This window comes from Quercus lobata, chromosome 2 (assembly GCF_001633185.2).
Source record: "Quercus lobata isolate SW786 chromosome 2, ValleyOak3.0 Primary Assembly, whole genome shotgun sequence".
Taxonomy (NCBI): Eukaryota; Viridiplantae; Streptophyta; class Magnoliopsida; order Fagales; family Fagaceae; genus Quercus; species Quercus lobata.
Window position 1 is genome coordinate 11,780,795 of NC_044905.1, and position 24,709 is coordinate 11,805,503.

Genomic DNA, 24,709 nt, shown 5'->3' on the forward strand with positions numbered 1-24,709 from the left:
TAATATAAAAACTACTACATTTTAGCTAACCAAACTTAAAATTTATCAACATTTACGTAAATTTACATTGGTACTATTTATTTTGCATTTAATTATTATTATTTCTTTATTTACATATCCCAAGGACGAATGAAGAGTATAGATGATGGTTGTTATGTGTGAGGAAAAATAAATAATTAAAAAAATCAAGAAAAATTAATATTTTAATGAATTGTAGTATAAAATTGATAATCTGATGTTTGGTATTTTAAAAAGCGAGTATGTAAAACAAAATTAGTAGGTTTTTATAGCAAATACTCTTAGGCGGATTTGAGGTTTAACAATTACAAGCCTTCATTTATTCATTTGATAGCTTTAGTTGCTTGGAGGAAAAATAAAGTCATGGATTGTTTTTGGTAACGAGATTTATCTTGTCGTTACAGCTCTTGATGTAACAACGATTTGTTACAACAAGCAGCAAACATTACTTTTCATGGAATATTATGTAAAGGCAACAAAACAACTATGGTTCTTTGTTACAATAGATAGTCTTATCTCCATAGAATCTCTAATTCTCTCCTACCATTGAGTCCATGACGACTAACAACCACTGCGTTTGTCCTTTAACCTTATCCACCCAATCTGTAATCCCCTTAAATATTTTTGTTTTTTTGTTTTTAAAATATCTTTGTACGTGTCTCCTTTTTTTCAAGTTTCCTCACAACCCCATTTAACTCTATTGTGTGTCTGTATTTTCCTCTGAAAAAAAAAATGGCTTCTGCAGTAAATGCATCGGTCTCTTTACCATCTTCCTCTTCATCCTCTCTAACCACCAGAGCTTCTACAATATATTCAGAAAGAGTTAGCTTCAGTAAGGTACAGTGAAGTAATCCATAATTGTCAATGTTCATGCTAAAGTTACTGAATGATTTTTTTATCATCTTGGTTTTGTTTCTGTATAGAATATCTTCTATTCTAGAAATGTCTACGTTGGTAAGAAAATGGTTCAGATTAGAGCCCAAGTCACTACAGAAACTCCAGCCAAAGTAGAAAAAGTTTCCAAGAAAGATGATGAGGGTGTGGTTGTAAACAAGTTCAAGCCTAAGGATCCTTACATTGGTAAGTGCCTTCTCAACTCCAAAATTACAGCGGACGATGCTCCGGGTGAGACTTGGCACATGGTGTTTACTACTGAGGGTGAGTAAGACTGTAAGAGTACTTCTCAGCCATTTTTTAATTTCTTTTGTAACTGAAAGAAATTATGTCGTTCACATTTTGATACACTGTTATGGCTATTTGCTTTTTTGATTATATTTGGTTGGATAATACAGGGGAAGTTCCTTATAAAGAAGGACAATCCATTGGTGTTATTCCAGATGGCATTGACAAGAATGGGAAACCCCACAAGCTTAGATTGTATTCTATTGCCAGTAGTGCTCTTGGAGACTTTGGGAATTCCAAAACTGTAAGTGTATTAACTATTAAGAAATATTGTAATTGTTATAGGCATGCTCTTTTTCTTTGTGGTATTTTATATGGTGGTTTAAATAATATGGGTGAGCATATCTTTGTATTGTAGGTTTCTCTGTGTGTCAAGAGGCTTGTCTACACCAATGATAAAGGAGAGATGGTTAAAGGAGTTTGCTCAAATTTCTTGTGTAAGCAACTCAGGTCTAAGAAGCATCTGTGCTTCCGAATATATCTTTTCTCACTTTATGATTTTGTGCCATATATATATAGTTCAGGAAAATTCCACAATCTTTTAGCTGATCTATTGCCTCACTACACACATGATGTTACTTAATGTCATGATTAGTACCCAATGTCATGACTGAGTAAAGTGCTAAACACATTTGTGATACACTCAAGTACTAATCTTTAGTGCCTTAATCCACTAATGTAGGACCGAGCACATGCCCGACATTCTTGTCAGGACCCGTATCATGCTACAATGCCCAAGTTAGCTCTAATACCATTTGTCAAGACTTATGGAAAGCGCTCATTACATATATGGTATACCATAAAAATACTAGTCACAATTGGAACTCCTTGTACTCATCTACATAACCTAAATCAAACTAGTATACACTTGGAGTATTTATACTTAATATTAGAAAAGGAAGCTATACACTCCATATTTTTTTATGGGTCTGGTTAATGAGTACCCTAAGGACACATTAAACCATCCATTTTTGAAAACGAGAAATTTTTTTCCAAAAATGGTTAATTATTGTGTGCCCTTAGAGCACACATTAGTAAAATCATTTTTTTATAAACTCCAACAATTTCCATATACATGGAATGATTGAATTGGATTTGAGCGAAACTTCTGCAGTCCTTCATGACAGATATGCAGGGTCACACTTGTCATTGACTTTAAATCATGCATCTTTTTTTAATGAGTATGAAAACTGCATTTAATAAGATACAAATTCAAATATACACTTCTTGTTAAATTATAACAGCAAGGGCATGCTTTTGTTTCCTTGGTATGCTTGAGACATACCTATTTCCATTTTTGTGAGGAAAACCGAAAATCTTTCAAATTTTCCCTTCTGTATACTTAGGGATGTCAAATATTTCAATGAAACATGGCCTTTCTGTATCTTATCTTCTAGCATATAGTCGGAAATTATATTGAACTTGAGGAAGCAAGAGAAATTTGTTTGCATGAACTTGGCACCAAGCAGTAATCAGCCATAATCAGACTTCCGGAACGGTTTTGTTATTTCTTTAGCAGTTCTGGTTCTTTAATTCAGGTGACCTGAAGCCTGGGGCTGATGTGAAAATCACAGGACCTGTAGGAAAAGAAATGCTTATGCCAAAAGATCCAAATGCCACAGTTATAATGGTAGGTTTTGTGCACTGGCATAACCATAATATGTTGTTTATCATCCATATTCTTGAGAAAATTTGGAGTCTTTGTTCTGTGAGATCCTATTGTCATTTAATTATTCACAATCTCTTTGTAGCTTGCAACCGGAACTGGAATTGCTCCTTTCCGTTCATTCTTGTGGAAGATGTTTTTTGAGAAGCATGAGAACTATAAGGTAATGGGGTATGGAAAAGATTTGGGTTAAAATGCCTAGCTGTGATGGGTGAATGATAATAATTTTGATATGCAATGCAGTTCAATGGATTGGCTTGGCTCTTTTTGGGTGTTCCAACAACTAGCTCATTGCTCTACAAGGAGGTGAATTTTCTTTTTAATTTCATTTTCAGCTTACTTTCATGTGCTAGACTATAATGGAATAGACTTGCTTTGTATGATTAAAGTGTGCTTGAAAACAGGAGTTTGCGAAGATGAAAGAGAAGGCACCAGAAAACTTCAGAGTTGATTATGCAGTGAGCAGAGAACAAACAAATGACAAGGGCGAGAAGATGTATATTCAAACCCGAATGGCACAGTATGCAGAGGAGCTATGGGAGTTACTCAAAAAAGACAACACCTATGTATATATGTGTGGACTCAAGGGAATGGAGAAGGGGATTGATGACATAATGGTCTCTTTGGCTGCTAAAGATGGTAATCTCATAATGAATTTAATATGAAGCAAATTCCTGAAATGAATATACAATACAACATTAGTAGTTAATACTTTATACCTATCTCTTGCAGGCATCGATTGGCTTGAATACAGGAGACAATTGAAGAAGTCAGAGCAATGGAATGTTGAAGTCTATTGATTCTACTGTTGTTACACATATACACTGAAGAATTCCTTATTATTTCTTCTGTGTGAAGGAGATAAGTAATCTTATATGTAATTTATTAGAACATAATCTACTTATTTTGTATAGTAATTTTAAAATCGCATTAACTACTCGATTTAGGGATATCATGGATGATTTCATGGTAGAATGAATTCCACTATTTGGAAGTTTTCATAATTTGTAGAATACTAATTCCATTGTTTTTCCACTCATATTTTGTCAAGATTGAACTTTAAACAACGATAATACCTTTCACACCAAGTCTGGCAAAGTGATAAGGATCAAGCTACTTGACAAAAATGACTGCTAATACAATGTTATCTAAGAACTTTGATGATTGAGATGTTCATATGACTCCTGCTTCCTGAGTAGGTGCTAGAAAGGGAACTTTAGAGACAATCATTTCAACACTCAAAGCCACAACATCTTTAAGTGTCAGCTTGTGATTAGTGCATTCTTCAGTAGATTGTGCTTTGCATCCCAGATATCATGACATTAATTCTAGTTTTTTTTTTTTTTTCTTTTTTTTTTTTAGAGAGTTTCAAACTATCATCAGACTAAGACACTAATTGGTTTTTGGTGTAGGCGGAGATTGAACCTTAGATCTCTTATTCAACCATCAAAAACTTTACCAGTTGAGCTAACTGGAACTTACCATTAATTCTAGATTATCACTAAAAGTCTGAAACAGATTATTCCCTCTAGTTTAGGTAGATTTCCAAAGTAAATCTTAAGTATCACTTTTCTCTCTTTGATTAAAGATAATATATGTAAATGGAAACGGTTGTTAGATTTAACAAAAGTAAGAGTGTCTCAAGAATTGATTGTAAAAGCAATGTCCTCTTACTGTTACTAATAGTAGCAAAACTATTTTTTTCCCCCTTTCTAGGCCAATGTTATATAATGATGTGAACAAACTTCTTCTTTTTTTTTTTTTTTTTGAGAAGATGATGTGAACAAACTTAAGTTAGTAACTTATTTAAAAAATAATATATTTTGACAATTCACAGTCTAGTAATAAGGCAATAAAAATAAGAAATGTGAGTCTTAATAAACATTTTGTTAATTAATGTAGTTCAGTAAGTAGCAATCGACTATCACCTTACATATAATATAACATTTATTCCATTCACAACTTTTTGAGAAACCAGCCTCATACCTCTATAAGGAGTTCCAAAGAGTTTTGGACATATTGGAAGTGTATGGGAGATGTTCAGGCCAGCAGATTAACCGAAGCAAGACAACAATCTTCTTCTGTAAATCTACTAGTGATGATACCAAAAATCAAATAAAGTTGGTGCTGGGGGTTCCAGAAATTATTCAGTATGAGAGATACTTGGGTTTACCATCACTGGTGGGCAGAAACAAAAAAGCAAGCTTCAACTATATAAAAGAGCGAGTCTAGAAAAAATTACAGGGATGGAAGGAGAAACTCCTCTCACAAGCTAGAAGGGAAATCTTAATCAAAGCAGTTGTCCAAACTATTCCAACTTACACTATGAGCTATTTCAAACTTCCTTTAGGTCTTTACTCAGAATTTGAGAGTCTGATATGAAGATTTTGGTGGGGTCAGAAAGGAGAAAGGAGAAAGGAGGAAAGTTCACTGTGTGAAATGGGAAACATTTTGCCTCCCAAAAAAGGAAGATGGTATGGGCTTCAAGGATCTAGCCAACTTCAACGATGCTCTCTTGGCTAAGCAAGCTTGGAGATTTTACTTCATAATAAGGACTCCCTCTTCTATAGAGTCTTTAAAATGAATTTTTTTTCCAAATTGTAGCATTTGGGAGGCTCAAGAATCTAGCATCGGTTCACACGCTTGGAATAGCATTTTAAAGGGAAGAGATGTTCTGCTCAAGGGTGCAAGATGGAGGGTTGGTTGTGGAGAGGCCATTAGCATATGGAATGATGCATGGTTACCATCTTTGGAGCACCCAAGAGTCTTATCTGATATGGTACCAGGCTTTGAAGATAGGAGAGTTTCTGACCTCATCAATCCACTCACAAGAACATGGGACTTAAACTCAGTGCATGGATTACTGTCACCTAATGAAACTGCTTTGGTTCTCAGCATTCCATTAAGTCGTACTCCTGTGGAGGACAAGATCATTTGGCCCTTCACCCCCTCAGGTAAGTATACAGTAAGCTGGGGTTCAAAATTTCTAACTAAACTCAACTTTGTGTAGATTCCTACAGCCAACCAGTAGCGGCAAAGTGGAATTTGGAATCAGATTTGGGGGCTTAACATCCCCAATAAAGTGTGGCATTTCATGTGGTGAGTGTGCAAGGAAGCTATACCAACAAAGCATAACTTACTAAGAAGGAAGATTTTATTGGAAGACAAATGCAAGTAGTGTGGTGTGGAGTCCGAAACGGCAATTCATGCATTATGGGAATGTGCCATGCTAGACGAAATATGGGAGGTTGTTCCAGGTTTTGAAGATCGGAGACAATCTGCAATTTCAAACACTAGAGATCTGATTAGTGTGCTTCACGAGAAAAGAAAAAAAATTGGAACTCATGGCTATGGTGTGGACGATCTGGCATCGATGCAACCAGCTCTGAGTTAGTTCAAATGCTTTTCCTAGAGCACAGGTCCTCCAACAAGCTACCCTTTCTTTGGCCACTTTCCAACAAAGCCAACAATCCCTCAGTCAGCCATCAGCAGCCTCTCGACCTCAACCTTGTGCTCATTGGAGTCCGCCTCCCTCGAATTGCCTTAAATTGAATTTCGATGGAGTCATCTTTCCGGAGTTAGGCAAGGCTGGCCTGGGGGTGGTCGTTCACAATAGATAAGGAAATGCGATAGCCTCGCTGTAAGAACAAGCCCTTCTACCATTCTCATCAGACATAGTGGAAGCCATGGCAACAGCAAGGGTGATGGCCTTTGAACAAGAACGGGGTATTGTAGAATTTATACTTGAAAGAGACTCGGAAGTAGTGATTAACTCCCTCTGAAGCAAGGAAGCCTCATTCTCTTTGTTTGGCCATCTTCTTGAGTCAACAAAATCCACACTAGTTTCAAGTAATTGTATTGCCTTTCCCCATGTCCGTAGAAGTGATAATAAAATAGCTCATAACCTAGCTAAACATGCAAGAAATGTTAGAGGTTTGTCAGTGTGGGTGGAGGATGTTCCACCACACTTTGTTGATGTACTCTTTAATGAACTTGGCTGATTTTATAAAAGTAGTTGTGATACCTCAATTTGATTGATTGTGTGACGTGTGTGGGTGTGTGATGAGTCCCACATGGGGTATTTATTGGGTAAATCTAAGCTTTATTAACAACTACAAGTAACCTTAATTGTGACTAGTCCTTTTGGGTATAGCACGGATGTGGCTAGCGCTTTTCCTTGGGTCGTTACACATGGTATCAGAGCCGACTTGGTAATCTTGTGTGGGCTCAGAGACACTACCTCACAAAGTGGGCCCTAACGAAGACGTTAGGGATTTAAGTGGGGGAGATTGTGTTACCTCAATTTGATTGATTGTGTGATATGTGTAGGTGTGTGATGAATCCTACATCGGGTATTTACTGAGTAGATCTGGACTTTATTAACAACTACAAGGAGTCTTAATTGTAACTAATCATTTTAAGGTATAGCGCAGATGTTGTGACTAGTCCTTTTGAGGTATAGCACAGATGTGACTAGCATTCTAAAAAAACAAAAGTCTCATACCTCTATATATATATGCAAACAGGATGTTAGAACAATATCATCATAATTAAGTGATGCTATAAGTTTATGAATTGATAAAGTACATGACACATATATGAATTTTCAAACATTTATAATCCCAAATAACAATTATTAGTTAGTATTAACATATTTAAAAAATACAGCTTAAAATAGAGATAAATGCAAATAAATAATATATAAAATTAGCAAAAAGTATTGGATATTACAAAATATTCAAATGGGGCAAGAGATTAAAAAGTCAGGGAAAGGGAAGGAGGGTCTGCAAAAGTCAGGGCTTTCCCCCTTGCCAACTGATGTCCATTAAATCCAATCAATGTATTGATAATTACAATGATGGGAAAGTGAATTCATGCGTTCCGTTTGTTTCGATGGAAAACTTTGTATAAAGATAATTTTTCTTATTTTCTAGTGTTTGGTAGTATAAAAAAATATGAGTTAAAGGAAAACTATTTTTCGTCAACATAAAAAGTATAACTTATTTTTAGAGATTGTTTTCCATTAAATTTTATTGGAAAACAACTCTATCTTACAGCAGGTTAAATAAAAGAAGTTAGGAGGTTATTTTTCAACTCATTTAAAGTTGCTACCAAACATTGAAAAATGAGATAGTTTTATAAAAAATGCTTCTTGGAAAATGAGTCATTTTTAGAAAATATCATTGTTGAAACAAACAAAGCGCAAATAATGGTTCTCCTTGGTAAGGAATTATGCCAATTACTATGGGTAATGGACATTATTATTTTAATTTAGAACGTAAATTCCATTATATATATTTGGGTAAGTAGTTGAGAAGGCTAAAATATGAGGACGGATTTCTTCTCTTTAAATTGAACGTGAACATGTCAAAATTCTTGTAACTTAATTAGTACTTTCTCATATTTCTAATAAAAACATCAAGAGTTCAAATCTCTCCGTTGTAACTATTATTTGTTTGTCTATTTAATTTATTTATTTTTAAAGAAATGAATGTGAACGCGAAAGACAATGCTTGGAAATGTTGCTAAAGCTACCAGCAGTATTGAAATTTGGTCTAATTAACTTCTGCATACTCCTTGATAAAGAATACTGGAATTTTTTTTACCCAAAAAAAGAAAAAGAAAAAGAAAAGAATACTGGAATTTTTTTTTTTAGGCGGAAAAAAGAATACGGAATTTGGGTTTGAAGTCTGCAGCCCTATACAAAATTTAGGTTGAAATTAATCACAATTTTCTATAAATTTAGGGGATGTAGATAGGATCATCATATTATAAATAAGAGCCCTATAAGTCAAATAGTGAGGCCCAAAAAAAAAAGTTTTCCATTTCTATTACCTATATTAAAAAGCGTGAATGCACATGTGAATAGTGCTTTTGTCGAGCACCTTTTTTTTTTTTTTTTTTTTTTTTTTTTTTTTTTTTTTTTTTGAGAACCATTGTGAGCACCTTGTCTGCTATTTGATTATCGTTTCACCACCTTTAGAGTACTCTCATTAGGTGTGTCAAATGCCAAATATTTGGCATTTGATACACCAAACACCAAAAACACAACTTCATCAGGTGTGTTATATGTGCTAAAAATATGGAACATGCTACAGTACGCTTCCATTTTTAACACGGTACGGAGTGAAATGCTATATATGTTTATTATTATTTTATTTATCTCTCCCTCTGAAACCCATTAAAATATAATTCCTCTATCACGTTCAAAGCCACTCCTTTTCTGCCTCACATCTACACTCTCCCACACACTCTTTTCTTCTCCCTTTTATCTCTTTGCAGCTTCACACCGCCCTCTTTGCAACTTCACACAGCTTCACACCGCCATCTTTGCAGCTTCACACCGCCGTCTTGCTCTCTCCCATACTCCCTTCAGGTTCACCGATTTTTTTCCCTTTTTTCCCCTTTTTTTTGGCTCTCTTCTCTCTGTTCTTTGATCTGATACACCGAATCGGCGACATCGAATCGGAAGTTCATCTCAATGTCGCCGATTTGCAGTTCAATCTGAGCCACCACTGATTTACTCTACCATCCTACAAATTCCACCGGTTTTTTTTTCCCTATTTCTTCCCTTTTTTTTTGGCGATCTACCCTCTGTTCTGTTATCTCACACACCGAATCGGGTCAGTTCATCTCAGACTCGCTGATTCGCAGTTCAAGCTCTGTATCGATGATCAGAAGTTCATCTCGGTATCACCGATTCGCCGATCGGAAGTTCATCTCGGTATCCCTATCGGAAGTCATCTCACTATCGCTGATTGGAAGTTCCTCTCGGTATCGCCTATCGGAAGTTCATCTCGGTATAGCTGATTGGAAATTCATCTCGGTATCACTATCACCGATTCGCCGATTCGCCGTATAGGTAAGTTCTCCATCTTCTCTGTGATTCTCGGTATTTCGGTGTCTACATCTATTCTTTGTATTTCGTTATTTAAGTGTGGCTACCAAATATCTATAGCAGCGTATGTCTAAGTCATATTTCCTTAACATTTAACAGCAAAATTAGTTGAATACTTGAATATGACAGATATGTGTGTCCAAATTAGCATTAATATATGGTGTTATTATTTCATACTTGGGTTTATCTGCTTGAAACCGAATAGCAACCCAACCCCCAGAAGGTACACCCATAGTGTTTCTCTCATTAGGGTCAACAAGATTAAACTTTGATGGGTCCTTATTGGGTGTTTCTTTGTTGTGTGCTGTGTTATTTAAATTTTTTTTTTCAATTCTTTTGCCTTACCGAATGATTACTTGGATGCAAATTTATGAGACACTACGGATTCTAAATTCTAGTTGTAGCATTTAGGCTATGAGACACTACGAATAATCTATTAGACACTACAAAATTCTAATAGTCCATGCTCTAAATTCTAATTCCAGCATTTAGGCTAAATTCTAAATTCTAATTCCAGCATTTAGAGCATGGACTCAAGACAGTATTCATCGTTCACTGATGTCTTACGGGGGAATATTAATAGTGAGGATGAACTTTTCGGTTTATCTGAAAATAGTCCTGTGTTAGTCCAAGATTCTCCAATGGATGATGAAGTTGCCACTTCTAAGAAAAAAACATCACGTGGTGCCGGCTTTAGTCTTGAGGAAGACAAGCTGCTTGTAGCAGCATGGCTCAATACCAGTGTCGATCCTGTGCATGGTAATGAGCAACATAAAACAACGTTTTACGGCAAGGTTGCAAAATACTTTAAGGACCATAGGACTGACTCTACGCGTAGTATTTCATCCCTAACAAGCCGATGGGGAGTGATTAATAGGGAAACAGTTAGATTTTGTGGTTCCTTAGCTAAGATTGAAGCAAAGAATGAAAGTGGAACCACTGCTGAAATGAAGGTATAAATTTTGCAATGATCTTTAATTTTTTTTAGATTTACAACACAAATGAAATGATTGAAGAAACTAATTATGTTATATTTATTTAATTTTTTTTAGATTGAGAAAGCAAGGGAATTGTTTAAAGAATTATACGGTTACTTTTTCCTATATGAACATTGTTGGCAAATGTTGAAGGATTTTCCCAAGTGGGCATCTACTATGCCTAGGGAAGATTCAAGGAAAGAAATGCCTCAAACTCCAGATTCAATAGATTAAGGAGGGGGGGTTGGTGACACTACGAATTTCGAGAGGCCAATAGGTAGAAAAGCTGAAAAGGCTAATCGAAAGAGAAAAGATGATGGGAAAGATGTTGCAACGCAATATTTGAAAAAGAAAATGAAAATGTTTGACGAATCTTATGCATAAGAAAAAGAGAGAGTTCGTCTGAAAGCGAAAAATGTTCGCTTGAAAGAGTTGAAAGAGAATGAAAGAATTATGATGCTAGACACAAGTGGCATGAATGAAGACCAAAGAACTTTTTATGATGGACTCAAAAAGGAAATCCTTGCAAAACAAAGATCAAGTAGTTCGTTGGGTTGAGATGATGTTGGGAAGCTCTTATTTCAACCTTATTTTGGTGTAACTTATTGTAGGCCTTTTTTTTTGTTGGTAGGAACTTATTGTAGGCCTTTCTTTTTTGGGTAGGAACTTATTGTAGGCCTTGATATGTATTTTGTGGCATTTTTTGGATGTAACTGATTTTAGGCGTTAAATATGTAAATTGTGATCTTAGCAAAAGGTCTAGACTATTTTATTATGTAATCCTAACATTTTAGCTTATATAAAATGTCGTGTATTTTTTATATTATGTCTTCTCTTATTAATTGCCCTTTATTAAGTACCAAGATATCTACCTACTATATAATTGTATAATTGTTGGCATGAGAATGTATGCTTTTAGCTCATTTACCTTTATACCCCACCTTCCTTGATACACATGTTCATGTGGCTTGGACTACTTGTTAGTATGTGAATTCCCCAAAACCATAAAATATTGGTGTAGGTTTGTTCCTTATGGTTACTTCACTAATTATAGTTAATTTATCTATTTCTACTGTTAAATGAAAAAGAAGAATGCGCTTGCAGTTCTTAATTTTTCGCAGAAACTTGTGCAATCATGATTGGTAATTAGCTATGAATAAGTAATAGACTTCAACTCAGTAAATGAAAAGATTCAACAAAACTTTTTGATGGTGTTTAAATCCTTAGTGTAAAATTAGTTCATTATGTCACAATGGTTATTTATGTTGAACACCTTTTGTGGCCACACTATTCTTATGTTAATATTTCTAGATGGTTTGCTGTTTGGTTTCAGTGTGTTTACATAAATTATTCAGCACTTAACTTTGTCAGCCATGACTGTACTGTGATAAAGATGCGAGTGTTATGCCTATTTAAAACATTGAATTATTACTGCCTATATGTAATGGTATTTTTTTCCGGAAAATTTTAAATGAAGAAAAAGAAAGAAGGGAACAGGAAAAAAATGAATTTCTTTTGTGCATGGACAACATAATAAGACGAATAATGTTCTACTATGAAAGTAATTTCTGATTGTATGAGCACTTACAAGAGATTGTTAACTATGCTTAATTAAAATTTCTCAAGAAACTAAAACTGCTAGATCAAAGTAGAATGATGCATTTCTAAAATAAGAGAAGCTCTACCTTAAGCTTTATGGTTTCCTTGAGAACTGTAAGTATATGAGATTCAATTATTTTGATTCGTTGTCCACTATGATATGCTATGGGATTCATAGTTTTTGGAGTAAGTGTTTGAAGATTGGTGGATGCAAACTCTAAAATGTCGTGTATTTTATTATGCTGCTGTGCTATTCTTGTTTTATATTTGGATTTTCTTTTAATCAGTTTCAACTCAAATGAGGTTTTGAGCTTAAGGATCAGATTGAAAGCTTTTTATGGCCTATTGAACAGGTTTGGGTTCTTGGTTTATTAGCTCTATTCCTTTGTTTTTCAAATTTTCAAGATGATTGGATCAATTTTTGCTTAGTAATTGATTTGTGCATTTTGTTTTTTACAAATTTCAGCTTAAATGCGGCTGGGAATTCAGTTATCAGATTGAAGGATTCAATTTTGGAAGCTCTTTATCACCCACTGAACAGGTTTCGGTTCTATGTTCAATCTCTCTATTCCTTCGTTTTTCAAATTTTCAAATGTGCTAGCTTAGGGGCTTATTGAACTTAGGGGCTAGCTTCTAGATACACTTAATTTGGAATTATTAAGAAGGGTTAGTTAAGCATATTAGGTCTATTATATTTATTAATATGTAATTGTTAAAATTATTGATTGAAGTTGGAAGGCAAGTTTATCCTTAACTCTATGTTTCACAGCTGTGCATAATTGATTTTTTTTTTTTTTTTTTCTGGCTTTCTATTTTCATTTGGCATGTGTTTTATGTGAGTTGAATTTCATAATTATTGTTTCTTAATTATTCCTCAATTTATGTTATGTTTTAGTTATAGAGTTACTCTATTTTTTTTAGGGATTGATGAAGATTAATTTGTTACTACCTTAAAATTCTTCTAATGGTCAACATGTGAACTTCAATTAAATTAAAAATAATTTGGTTTTGAAGGTTTAGTTATATGTATCCTCAGGTTAAAACAGTTTTTAATATGGGATTTTATTTAACAAGTTATTATCAATTTTGTATTCAAAGGCACAAAACTATCATGAATTTTGTGCTTGAACTTACTCCATCGACTACATTAAACTCACAAGATGACTCTAGAGATAGAATTGATCTCCATACCAAAGGAAGAGTATGCCCAATTCCTAGCTCATCAAAAACAAGTTGCTTCTTCCTTTGCTTCCACCCTACCCCAATCAAGTAGTGCATCCCATAGAAAATAAAACTTAAGATATTTAAGATCTCCTAGAAAATCCTAGAATCAACTAAACAACCAAAATATCCTTAATTCATAGGAATTGCAGAAGTTACAATTTTGCTATGAAATAGAAATTGACCATAAATTACTGAATAGAAGCCCAAATAAAAAACTGTTTTAAGCCAAACATACCTAACTAGACCTTTAAAATCATGTGAATTTTACTTCAATTGAAGTTCAAGCATGGCCCCATAAATAAATCTTGAATAGGTAAATTTGTAAAGTACTAACATTTTAATCTTCCATGGCTGGATCAGATATGTTGGTTTGGAACTATTGTGTTGCTTTTCTAATTGCTAGGTTGTTGTCAGGAGTGTGGGTGGTTTCCTTGTGGGAATACTGGATGTCTGTGTACTGTGTCAACCATTGTTTTGGTTGTTATTTATCTTTTAGTGTTTCTCATGGGAACCACATCCTCATGCCTGGTAGGTTAGCTTGTAAGTTAGCTTGTAAAAATAGTGGGAGAAGTAGGTTAGCTTGTTCATTCTTCCTCATGCCTCCACCAAATCCAACTTCATGTGCTAAAGAAAATAAGTTTATAGGTATCTATTGTTTCAACCTTATTTTGATATTGACGCTGCTGTGCTATTGGTGCTGATTTGGTTATATTTTCTATTATTTCAACCTTATTTTGCTATTGTTGCTGCTGTGCTATTGGTGCTGATTTGGTTTTATTTTCTTTTAGTTTCTATGCTTGTCTTGACTCTTAAGCTCTTCTAATTGTTGCTGAAATGTATCTATTGGTTTACAATTCTTAAGTGCTAGAAGAAGATAGGAGAGGATCTCATCTTAGGTCACGTTTGTATTTAAAGAAAATTTTATATTCTTTACATAATGATCAAACCTTCTTTTAAAGTTATCGGTTTCATTTGATATTATGTTTCTTGCATCTATATTGATAATTGTTTTCCAATGTTTTCTTCTAGTTTATCTCCATGGGTCGTTCTTTTTTTCGTAAATTGCTTGATGATGACTCAGATGATGATGAGATAATTATGAAACTTCTCATGGGTGAGACATCACATCGTAAGCGTCGTCGGTATATCGACCGTAACCATTTGGCAGGCCATAAACGGCTTTATGATGACTACTTTGCTGAAGAACCTGTATATCCTCCCAAAGTATTTCGAAGGAGATTTCGAATGAGACGTTCTCTTTTTCTCCGAATCCTATCTAAAGTAGAAGCTCACGAACCTTATTTTATTCAAAAAAGAAATAATGCCAAAAAGCTTGGTCTATCTCCCCTTCAAAAGATGACCGCTGCACTTAGGATGCTTGCTTATGGAGTAACAGCTGATTTTTTGGATGAATATGTGAGAATAGCCGAAAGCACTGCAATGATGAGTCTGAAAAAATTTGTTGCTGCAGTGGTTGCTATTTTCTCAGAGCAATACTTGAGGTCACCAAACAATGAAGACATCGCTAGATTGTTAGCCCATAGCCAAAACCGTGGATTTCCAGGCATGTTGGGAAGTATTGATTGCATGCATTGGAAATGGAAAAATTGTCCAACTGTATGGAAAGGGATGTATTGTGGCCATGTTCATCAGCCAACTATTATTTTGGAAGCAGTGGTTTCATATGACCTTTGGATATGGCACTCTTTTTTCGGATTACCTGGGTCCAATAATGATATTAACGTGTTGGACCGGTCTCATTTATTTTCTGGGCTTGCACAAGGACGTGCTCCTGCAGTTAATTACTCAGTTAATGGTCATGATTACACAATATGATACTATCTTGCTGATGGTATATATCCAAAATGGTTAACATTTGTGAAGACAATCTCATCTCCACTAGGAGATAAAAGAAAATTATTTGCAAAAACTCAGGAGGCATATAGGAAGGACGTAGAGCGTGCATTTGGAGTGCTTCAAGCGCGATTTGCAATTGTACGTGGACCTGCACGGTTTTTCTATGAAGAAACACTACATGACATTATGAAAGCATGCATCATTCTTCATAACATGATTATTGAAGATGAGCGTGATGAAGCTGAAGCAGTGGACTTCGATTATGAACAAATTGATGAGATTTCATGTATACCAATGTCACGTGAGCGGACAAATGAATTTTCGGAGTTCATTCAAGTTCATCAACGCATTATGGATAAAGAAGTTCATTCTCAACTCCAAAAGAATCTCGTTGATCATTTATGGCAATTACAAGGAGAGTTGTGAAAACTTTTGGTTTTGTTTATCTCTCCTCTTCTTTTTATGGAGTTGTCATTAAAACTTTTGATTTGGTTTATTTGTTTTATTTTGTTTATGAAGTTGCCATTAAAACTCATTGGCTATGTTGTTTCGTTATGTTAAGTTTAAGTACTAGCCAATTGTTATGTTGTGTTAAATTTAAGTACTATTTGTGATCAAGGAAGTGGCAAGCTCAACTCTATTTAATTCAAGTATTTGTGTAAATTTGATAGGTTGATGTTATTTAAGTATCATTTGTGTTGTGTTAATTCAAGTATGTTTGTTTAAGTACCATTTGTGATCAAAGAAGTATGTAAATTTGGCAGGTTGATGTTGTTTAAGTACCATCTGTTTAAGCCAACTATGTGTGTAAAATTTGAGTTGATGTTATTGGATATAAGTTGATGACAGGTTCAACAATTTTTTTTCCTGAAGATGACAAGTTCTGTGAGGGTTATTTTTTATTTTTTTTGATTTGAACGTGACAGGTTCAGCTTCAACATTTTTTTTCCTGAAATGAAGATGACAGGTTCTGTGTGAATGTTATGGCTTATTTTTTTGATTTGAACGTGGCAGGTTCTGGGTTTTTTTTTTTTTTTTTTTTTTTTTTTTTTGGGAAGCTGACAGGTTCTAAAGTTTTTATTTTTATTTTTTTAAAATGATAAATGGAAAATATGGATTTAAAAAAAAATGACAGTTGAATAGGTTGAATATTTGAACATGTTACCGTTGGTTAGAACCAAAATTTTTGAAAAAGAATGCAATGTTACCGTTGGAACAAGAATTTGGCCGGTAGGAACAAATAATAAGAAAGAATAAAATAATAATAAAAAAGAGTTAAGAAATAATATTTAAATGAAGTTGTAAAAATATAGAACATCTGATAAATGGTATGTTGTAAAATGATGTGCTAAAATGATAAAGTAGGTTTTTGATGTGTTAAAATGGCATTTTTTTTGAGAGAGCTGATGGGAATGCTCTTTTTTTTTTTTTTTTTTGACCGACTTTGTCCCGCACTTTCTTGGCTTTTTTACCCTTAATATACAAGCAGGCTGAAAGGGTTTGTTTTGTTTTTTGGGCGAAAATGGGTAATTACCCATAAAAACGTAACTATTCAGTTAGTTGGCCCGGTTCTGAAAGAAATTGGGAAACTAGCAACTCGAGCCTCAGAGACTCGATTTTGGACCTTTAAATCGAGCCTCTGAGGCTCGAGTTACATATGTTGACAAAATTTGACGTGCAAGGAGTCTACGTGGAACTCGAGTCTTAGAAACTCGAGTTCCACGTAGATTAAACTCGAGTCTCTGCGACTCGGTTTACTTAGTTTAAACCGAGTGTCAAAGACTCGAGTTTTAGCAAGATAATGTGGCTTGAAACTCGAGTCTCTGAGACTCAATTTACTAAAATTGAAACCGAGTCTCAGAGACTCGAGTTTCAAACTACTGTTCCCCCTGCACTGGTCACGTCTGGAAGTCTGGTCATGTCAAGCAAGCTGTCTCTGTGCTAGTCTGTCTGTGCTCTGTGCTGGTTATTTAGTTGTGCTCTGTGCTGGTTATTTACTTTGCTCTGTGCTAGTCAACAATAAATAGTTGCTTCGTACACTTTAATTTGAGTACGTTGCTGAAGTGCTTTTTCTGTTTTAAGACATATTCAAAAAATATATTAGACTAGGCACAAGCACCAAAACTTCTCTCAGACTATTATGAATCAATTTTGTCTGTTTTGGAACGTACTCAATGAATATTAGACTAACAGTAAAAAACTCTCGCACCTTCAACAACTTGAATCACAAAACCTCAACAACTCTCACACCTTCAGCAACTTCAATCACAGAACCTCTCTTAAGAACTCTCACAGAAACTCAAACTCTCATACATATTTTAGCAGCAAAACATTGCTCCTCTCACTCTCAGACAATCTCAGCAGTACATTTGCACATCATTATGTCAAGTAAGGGTCTCCTCACTCTCTAATTAGTTGTTTAGTGTATATAGCTGTTTTAAAAAGTGTTGCTTGCATTGTTTAGTGTATATGCCATTTCCTAATAAAATATTTATTTGTATTAGCCAAATATATTTGTTTTCTGATAAGATATTTGTTTGTATTAAAATATGTATATTTGTTTCCTTATAAAAAATACGTATATATTTATATTTATATAAATATATATATATATATATTTATATAAATATAAATATATATATATTAAATTAGATGATATGTCTAATTTGATTGATCATGATTATATTCACATTAGTGTTTTTTTTTTGTCTGATGAACCCTGCTCTATGTTATTTCATCAATAGTAGTGTAATAGGGTATGGCATTAATTTAAAATTACTTGAATGATGTTGTTACATAATTTCACTCATTCATTTGCACATCCTGATGACTTTTGTTGTTGGGTTTGATATTTTTAATTATATTTTTGTTAGAGCTGAGTTTCAATTGTGTAATGGGGGTGAGTTTTGTATTTAGCTTTTTTATTTGTTTGAGTATGAAATTATAATGATTGAGTGTGTTTGTATGTGATGTGGGGTGAGTATATGCAATTGTTACACTTTTAGAAGTTGTGATTCTTGTACTTTGAGTAGATAGAAAAGGTTTTGTAATTGATGTTAAATGAAAGAGATCAAATATGTCACTAACATAAATTTACTTGGCTCTCTAATAGGTTCACAATCTTTGAAGAATATTGACATAAATGTATACTTCGGTGGACCCCTTTACAATCCTGAAGGGATTGACGGATTCCCATTTAGAGGGGAGGGTATCGAATGCTACTACATGATGTTACGTCGTAAGTTGAAGACGTTGACTGATTTGAAGAGGAAAATAATGGACGAATTGAAATTGAACCCTGCTTGGTATGACATCAAGATTATTTATCGTTGCCCACAAGAAGTTCTTCATGAACGGATAAATTACGGGTATATGGCGATTAAAGAAGATAAACATGTAAAGATGATGTTTAATAGGATCCAGAAAATGCCCCAAGTAAATGCTGCTGAGTTGTATGTAAGTTTGGAGGCGAGTGTAGACAACAGTACTGAGGTGGTGCAAGAAACATCTACGGCTTTACAATTTACAACCCTAGATGATGGATGCACTACAATGGGAGGGCATGCAATGGGAGGTTATACGCTCTCATCTCAAGATTATGTTGCGAATACTAGTGGAACCCTCTACTCTCAAAAGACACATTTAGAAGAGGAAGACGAAGACGAAGATCATGCTGCGAATGATGGTGAAAATAATGATGATATGGATCAGTACGAAGAGAGGATTGAGTGAGGTGACTTTGAGAACGATGTGGATGAGCATGAAGTCATTCCTAATTTTGAAGAGGAAAATATGGAGTACCATGATGAAGGTGATGCAGATGATGATGATATTGGTGTCCAGCATGATACAGATACGACCACTGGCTACAGACCTCCTGCGGACTCATTCTACGCAAATACTTGGGAAGATATGGTTGATCATTCGCGTCTTCAGATACCATTTCTTTGTACTTGGCAAGATGGGATGCATTTTTGTAAAGGGTTGACTTTTGCAAATAAAGCTGCGGTGAAGCGTGCATTGATAATATACGCAGCAAAGGATAATAGAAATTTCTCCATCCAAAGGTCGAGCACAACTCAATTGTGCGCCGCATGCGTTGACGACAACTGCAAGTGGTACGTTGGGGCATACATGAAGCCTAAATTCAATGGTCTGTGGATGGTCACGTCTTATGTGGGTTCACACAGTTGTATACCCTTTGGGCTGCGAAGAGATGGTAGAATGATGGATTCTAATTTTGTTGCATCAGAAATTGTGGGAAGATTGCGAAAAAAGCACACTGCTACTGTTGATGAGCTTTGGGAGATCATACGTACTAAGTATGATCATGAGCTTTCTTACTATAAAGTATGGGACGCAAAACAAAAGGCAATTGCTAAGATTTTTGGGGATTGGGAGGAGTCTTACCAAAGGTTGCGAAAGTTGTTGTTGGCATACTTGGATCAGGATTCAGGTACCCAGTATAGCTATCACACCATACCTAAGCCATTAGAAGGTACTACGTTACTGCGCTATGTATATTGGGCATTCGCTCCATGCATTGCTGCATTCCAGTATTGCAGGCCAGTGATTAGTATTGATGGAACTCATTTATATGGTAAATACAAAGGGGTATTGATGATTGCAATGGCAACCGATGCTAATCAAAAGGTTTTGCCTATCGCCTTTGCTGTTGTGGACAAGGAGTCAGGGCCTAGTTGGGGGTGGTTTTTAGAGTGTCTCAGGACTTCAATAGAGCGTGTTATTGAAAACAAGGACATTTGCATTATTTCTGACCGACATAAAGGTATCAAATGCGCCATTCGAGAGTGGCCTAGAGGGCAAGACGGAAGAGAACGGGTATATCATCGATATTGCCTTCGACATGTTGCTAGCAACTTCAACACACATTTTGATAACCCGACTTTAAAGGCATTGGCCTTGAAAGCTGGATATGAGACTCATGATGCTAAATTTGTGTCCATAATGCAAACCATTAAGGAGGCCGAGATTAATTTACTAAGGGGTGTAGACCCTACTGATCGCCGGATTATACGTTATATGCCATACACATATCTAATGAGTGAGGATGTAGACAAATGGACCCAGTCACATGATGGTGGAAGACGTTACGGGGCAATGACAACCAATACCTCTGAGTGCTTTAATGGGGTTCTTAAAGGTGCCCGCGGTTTGCCCATTGCTACAATGGTTGAGTTCACTTATTTTAAACTTGTTGCATATTTCCACGATCGACATAAACAAATTACTTCTGATCTCTCTCGAGGTAAGGTGTGGAGTGATTATGCAATGGAGATCTATAACAAAAATGAGCAGAAAATTGCAGGACACACTTTGAGGAATTATAATCATGCAGAGGGTATATATCAAGTGGTTACCCCGTATAACGACCATAGAGCTGGAGGGGGAAATCACAGTCATGATGTGCGCATATTTGATAGAACTTGTGGTTGTGGAAAGTGGCAAAACTTGAAGATCCCTTGTTCACATGCAATTAAAGTTCTTAAAGGTTTGCATCTCGATGCGCCCAGCTATATTGACCCATGTTACAGTTTGAACAACGCCATTCTCACATATTCACATAATTTTGTGGTGCCAAAGTCAGAGTCATTATGGGCAGACGTTCGCGGACCACGGTGGGTGCCTGACCCACAATTGTTGCGGGCCAAAGGTCGTCCTACGATGTCAAGAATAAGGAATGAAATGGATGGGGTACGGCGAGAACGGGGAAGCCGGAGGGAAGATCCGGAGTTGAGGGAGATTCAACCGAGACAACGATGTAGAGTGTGTCATCAAGAGGGGCATAACCACAGATGCTGTCCCAATTCCCATGGGGCTTCGACAAGTGGTAGTGCTATGAACTAGGCAAGTGCCGTCACTGTTTTTATATAATATACTCAGAATGTCATTGGTTTTTGTTCTTTGCATTTGGAAACTAATAACCGTATTTAATGTTTGTCAGGCAAGCGGAGACTTGATTTTCGTAAGTGACATTGTACGTGGGACTTGTCGTGATCTTCTGTATGGACAAGCTAGGTGATTATGTAGAGTATGTTGTATCAATATGGACAAGTGTTAGGTGGATATGTATAATATGTTATATCAGTATGGAGCTTCCGCTAGGCGAATATGTAGACTATGTTGTATTAACTTAGTTGTTATTTTGTTTATTGTTGTAAATTACGGATAATTGAACTATTTGCTATCCATTTTACTCGTTACATTAATTGCGTGATGCAGCTTTTTCCTATAATACGAACAATGATATTACTTTGGCAAGTTCAACCACAAGGCCCTTCTAGTATTGAACTGCCATTGTGTGCTAAGACTTTGTCCAACTATAATTTTATTGAATAGTTAACCTTTTAATCTGGTTGTAGAACTTTAATGTATGCTCCCTTCGCCTATGGAAAATTTGGTTTGTGGTTGTTTGATGTGTTCTAGGCCCTGGAAAATTTGCTGCAGGGGAAAAACTAATTCTGGTCCCATTATGCCTGCGGTAAAAAGAAAAAAAAAATCACAGTAGAACTCGAGTATCTCATACTCGATTTCCATAAATAGAAATCGAGTCTTAGAGACTCGATTTCTACTGAGAATTATTATTATTTTTTTTTACCCCAATTTGAGATGTAAAAAACGTAATTCAAGTACAGAATAATTCTGGTCCCATGACCTGCGGCAAAAAAAAAAAAAAAAAAAAAATCACAGTAGAACTCGAGTATCTTATAACTCGATTTCCATAAATGGAAATCGAGTATAAGATACTCGAGTTCTACTGTGATTTTTTTTTTTTTTTTTTTTGCCGCAGGCTTATATAATGGGACTAGAATTATTACGTTTTTTACATCAATTTGGGGTTAAAAAAAAAAAATAATAATTCCCAGTTGAACTCGAGTATTTTATACTCGGTTTCCATAAATAGAAATCGAGTCTCTAAGACTCGATTTCCGTTTTTGGAAATTGAGTATTAGATACTCGAGTTCTACTAACTTGAGTATTTTATACTCGGTTTCCATAAATAGAAATTGAGTCTTAGAGACTCGATTTCCGTTTTTGGAAATTGAGTATTAGATACTCGAGTTCTACTGTAATTTTTTTTTTTTTTTTTTTTTTCCGCAGGCATAATGGGATCAGAATTAGTTTTCTCCCCTGCAGCAAATTTTCCAGGGCCCAGAACACATCAAACAACCACAAACCAAATTTTTCATAGGCGAAGGGAGCATACATCAAAAGTTCTACAACCACATTAAAACAGTAACTAATTCAATAAAATTATAGTTGCCAAAGTAATATCATTGTATTATAGGAAAAAGCTGCATCACGCAACTAATGTAACGAGTAAAATGGATAGCAAATAGTTCAATTATCTATAATTTACAACAATATCTCAAAACTAAGACCCAGTACAGATATCTCAATTATCCATTTTACAACATTATCCGTAATTTACAACAATATCGGTATACAGATACACAACCTTGGCACCACCATTACTTCTTCAAATCCTTTGATGCTGAGACCCAGTACATATCTCAAAACTGATGGTGTTATGTCAGTTGTCTGCAAGGTAAAGATTGAAACTAAGATTTTCCACTAATCAAGGCAGATCTCTTCCTTAAGTATCGTGCTCCATATGCTGCACTAGAACCCACTGTTGTTGATGCCACTAACCAACTGCACGGAATTAAATGGACTTGAGTTATTCAACATTATCAGATTCAACATTCAGACCAACAGAGTAGTGGCTGCATTACCTCAAATTATTGATGTATGGCTGAGTTTCCTGGGTTCCAAATTCTGGTTGAAGAAGAGCTGCAGCTACTAAAACCAACTGGAAAACTGTATTAACCTGTCACTGTCAATTTTTGAGATAACGTCATTGACCAAATCCTAACCAAAACTCAAGAAACTAAAAAATATATATCTAGAAACATAAAATAAAATTACTGCAATTGATTAGATGCAATATTTGTGTGTTATGCAATCAACTTTAAATAAATCCATCAATCTTAATGACTAGCCACCCATCCTAATTCCTAAATGAAGAGAATAATAAAAAAAGAAATGAAAAATAAGTACCCAGTTTAGCATCCCATGACAACCATATCCACCCATTACAATGCCATGACATTTGAGCCAAGACATTGATTAAATGACATCCTGATAACTAAATAGAAGTTGCAGACTCGCCATAAAGCACTTAACTTTCTGATATAGGAATTTTTTTACTCTATGTAAAAAAAAGGGTGTGATAAATTTACAAGTAATATAATTACATTGGGAAATCAAAGTGACTCAAACAGCGTATGATGCTTCATGACAACTGTAATACAATGAATAAAGTAAAAAATCATACAAAGTGAAACCCAATAGAGCTAACAGCTAACTTTAATGCTAAATCTCGTTATGCTAATTCAAGGTTGCAATATTTGGGAAACAAGCATACCTTTTTATTCAATTAAGGTTTCAAAACCTTCATTCAGATTAGCTCCAACGAAACTGATGAAAAAGCTGATGAGGTTCTAAAGTTGGATATTTTGGATTGTTGAACTCCAGAAAATCATTACCGATGGTCTAAACCCAACATGTTTAACACTCAGATTTAGTCCATCCGTAGTGATTTTCTAGCGTCCAACAATCCAAAATATCCTACTTTAGAACCTAATCAACCTGTTCATCAGTTTCCTTGGACTGCATGATAATTATCAAGTATCTTTCCCAAACGACTGCATGAGAAGGGACTGTTGCCGAGCCAGCATCATAAGTTGTTGTTGATGCAGAGCAAATGGAGACACCATATTTGACTGCAATTCAAACCATAATCTTATGTTGTTTGTTAATTTTTACATGCAACGCATAACAATAACCAGAAAACTATACACTCCAACCAAACTCATAGACAACTGTTGGGGTGTTCCACAAGCTCAATTGTTTTTAATTGAATAAAAATGAACTTTTACACTGGTACTCCAAATACTGAACTATTAGTACAGCCCATGTCTAGAATTTAGGAAATTACAAAATTTCCCCTGACACAATCAAATAAAATATAAAACTGAGATTGGCTTTCCTTTGCCTGCATCATGCCATTTGTTCAAGGATTGGAAGTTTGGAAATTAGTCTCAATTGCCATTCTCAATATAGTCAAAGTTGCAACTGAAGAAGATCTTTTAATGAAACAACGACTCTAAAGAGGTGGAAGCTGCTAATGAAGTTGAAATTGAAGAAACAAGAGTATAAAAAACGCAAGGGAAAGGCAAAGAATATGGAGGCCGAAGCGTCTTA

At 35.2% G+C, this 24,709-nt stretch overlaps 4 protein-coding genes across 4 annotated transcripts; all 4 read left to right on the forward strand.

Moving 5' to 3' along the window:
* The first annotated feature begins 670 nt into the window (after positions 1 to 670).
* Positions 671 to 3,934, forward strand: LOC115974502 (ferredoxin--NADP reductase, leaf isozyme, chloroplastic-like). The gene is made up of 9 exons (XM_031094898.1): positions 671 to 855; positions 942 to 1,176; positions 1,311 to 1,444; positions 1,559 to 1,637; positions 2,739 to 2,830; positions 2,952 to 3,029; positions 3,110 to 3,172; positions 3,271 to 3,505; positions 3,599 to 3,934. The coding sequence occupies exons 1-9, from the start codon at positions 751 to 753 to the stop codon at positions 3,664 to 3,666; spliced, it is 1,089 nt and encodes a 362-aa protein (XP_030950758.1). The 5' UTR covers positions 671 to 750; the 3' UTR covers positions 3,667 to 3,934.
* Positions 3,935 to 10,291: 6,357 nt separating this feature from the next.
* Positions 10,292 to 10,975, forward strand: LOC115959376 (glutathione S-transferase T3-like). Its single transcript, XM_031077740.1, has 2 exons — positions 10,292 to 10,717; positions 10,817 to 10,975. The coding sequence occupies exons 1-2, from the start codon at positions 10,292 to 10,294 to the stop codon at positions 10,973 to 10,975; spliced, it is 585 nt and encodes a 194-aa protein (XP_030933600.1).
* Positions 10,976 to 14,602: 3,627 nt separating this feature from the next.
* LOC115959385 lies at positions 14,603 to 15,847 on the forward strand. Its single transcript, XM_031077750.1, has 2 exons — positions 14,603 to 15,361; positions 15,449 to 15,847. Exons 1-2 carry the CDS (start codon positions 14,603 to 14,605, stop codon positions 15,845 to 15,847), a joined length of 1,158 nt encoding a protein of 385 aa, XP_030933610.1.
* A 2,946-nt stretch (positions 15,848 to 18,793) lies between these two features.
* LOC115959395 lies at positions 18,794 to 21,289 on the forward strand. The gene is made up of 3 exons (XM_031077761.1): positions 18,794 to 18,995; positions 19,242 to 19,771; positions 19,871 to 21,289. The coding sequence occupies exons 1-3, from the start codon at positions 18,794 to 18,796 to the stop codon at positions 21,287 to 21,289; spliced, it is 2,151 nt and encodes a 716-aa protein (XP_030933621.1).
* The last annotated feature ends 3,420 nt before the right edge of the window (positions 21,290 to 24,709 follow it).

Coding starts and splice junctions, on each gene's coding strand:
- LOC115974502 (XM_031094898.1), top strand. CDS start 751: ATGGCTTCTGCAGTAAATGCATCGGTCTCTTTACCATCTTCCTCTTCA. Junction 1,638..2,738: donor AGTTTGCTCAAATTTCTTGT/GTAAGCAACTCA, acceptor TCTTTAATTCAG/GTGACCTGAAGCCTGGGGCT. Junction 3,030..3,109: donor AGAAGCATGAGAACTATAAG/GTAATGGGGTAT, acceptor TATGCAATGCAG/TTCAATGGATTGGCTTGGCT.
- LOC115959376 (XM_031077740.1), top strand. CDS start 10,292: ATGGACTCAAGACAGTATTCATCGTTCACTGATGTCTTACGGGGGAAT. Junction 10,718..10,816: donor GAACCACTGCTGAAATGAAG/GTATAAATTTTG, acceptor AATTTTTTTTAG/ATTGAGAAAGCAAGGGAATT.
- LOC115959385 (XM_031077750.1), top strand. CDS start 14,603: ATGGGTCGTTCTTTTTTTCGTAAATTGCTTGATGATGACTCAGATGAT. Junction 15,362..15,448: donor CACAAGGACGTGCTCCTGCA/GTTAATTACTCA, acceptor ACATTTGTGAAG/ACAATCTCATCTCCACTAGG.
- LOC115959395 (XM_031077761.1), top strand. CDS start 18,794: ATGGCGATTAAAGAAGATAAACATGTAAAGATGATGTTTAATAGGATC. Junction 18,996..19,241: donor GGGAGGGCATGCAATGGGAG/GTTATACGCTCT, acceptor AAGGTGATGCAG/ATGATGATGATATTGGTGTC. Junction 19,772..19,870: donor ATGAGCTTTCTTACTATAAA/GTATGGGACGCA, acceptor TACTTGGATCAG/GATTCAGGTACCCAGTATAG.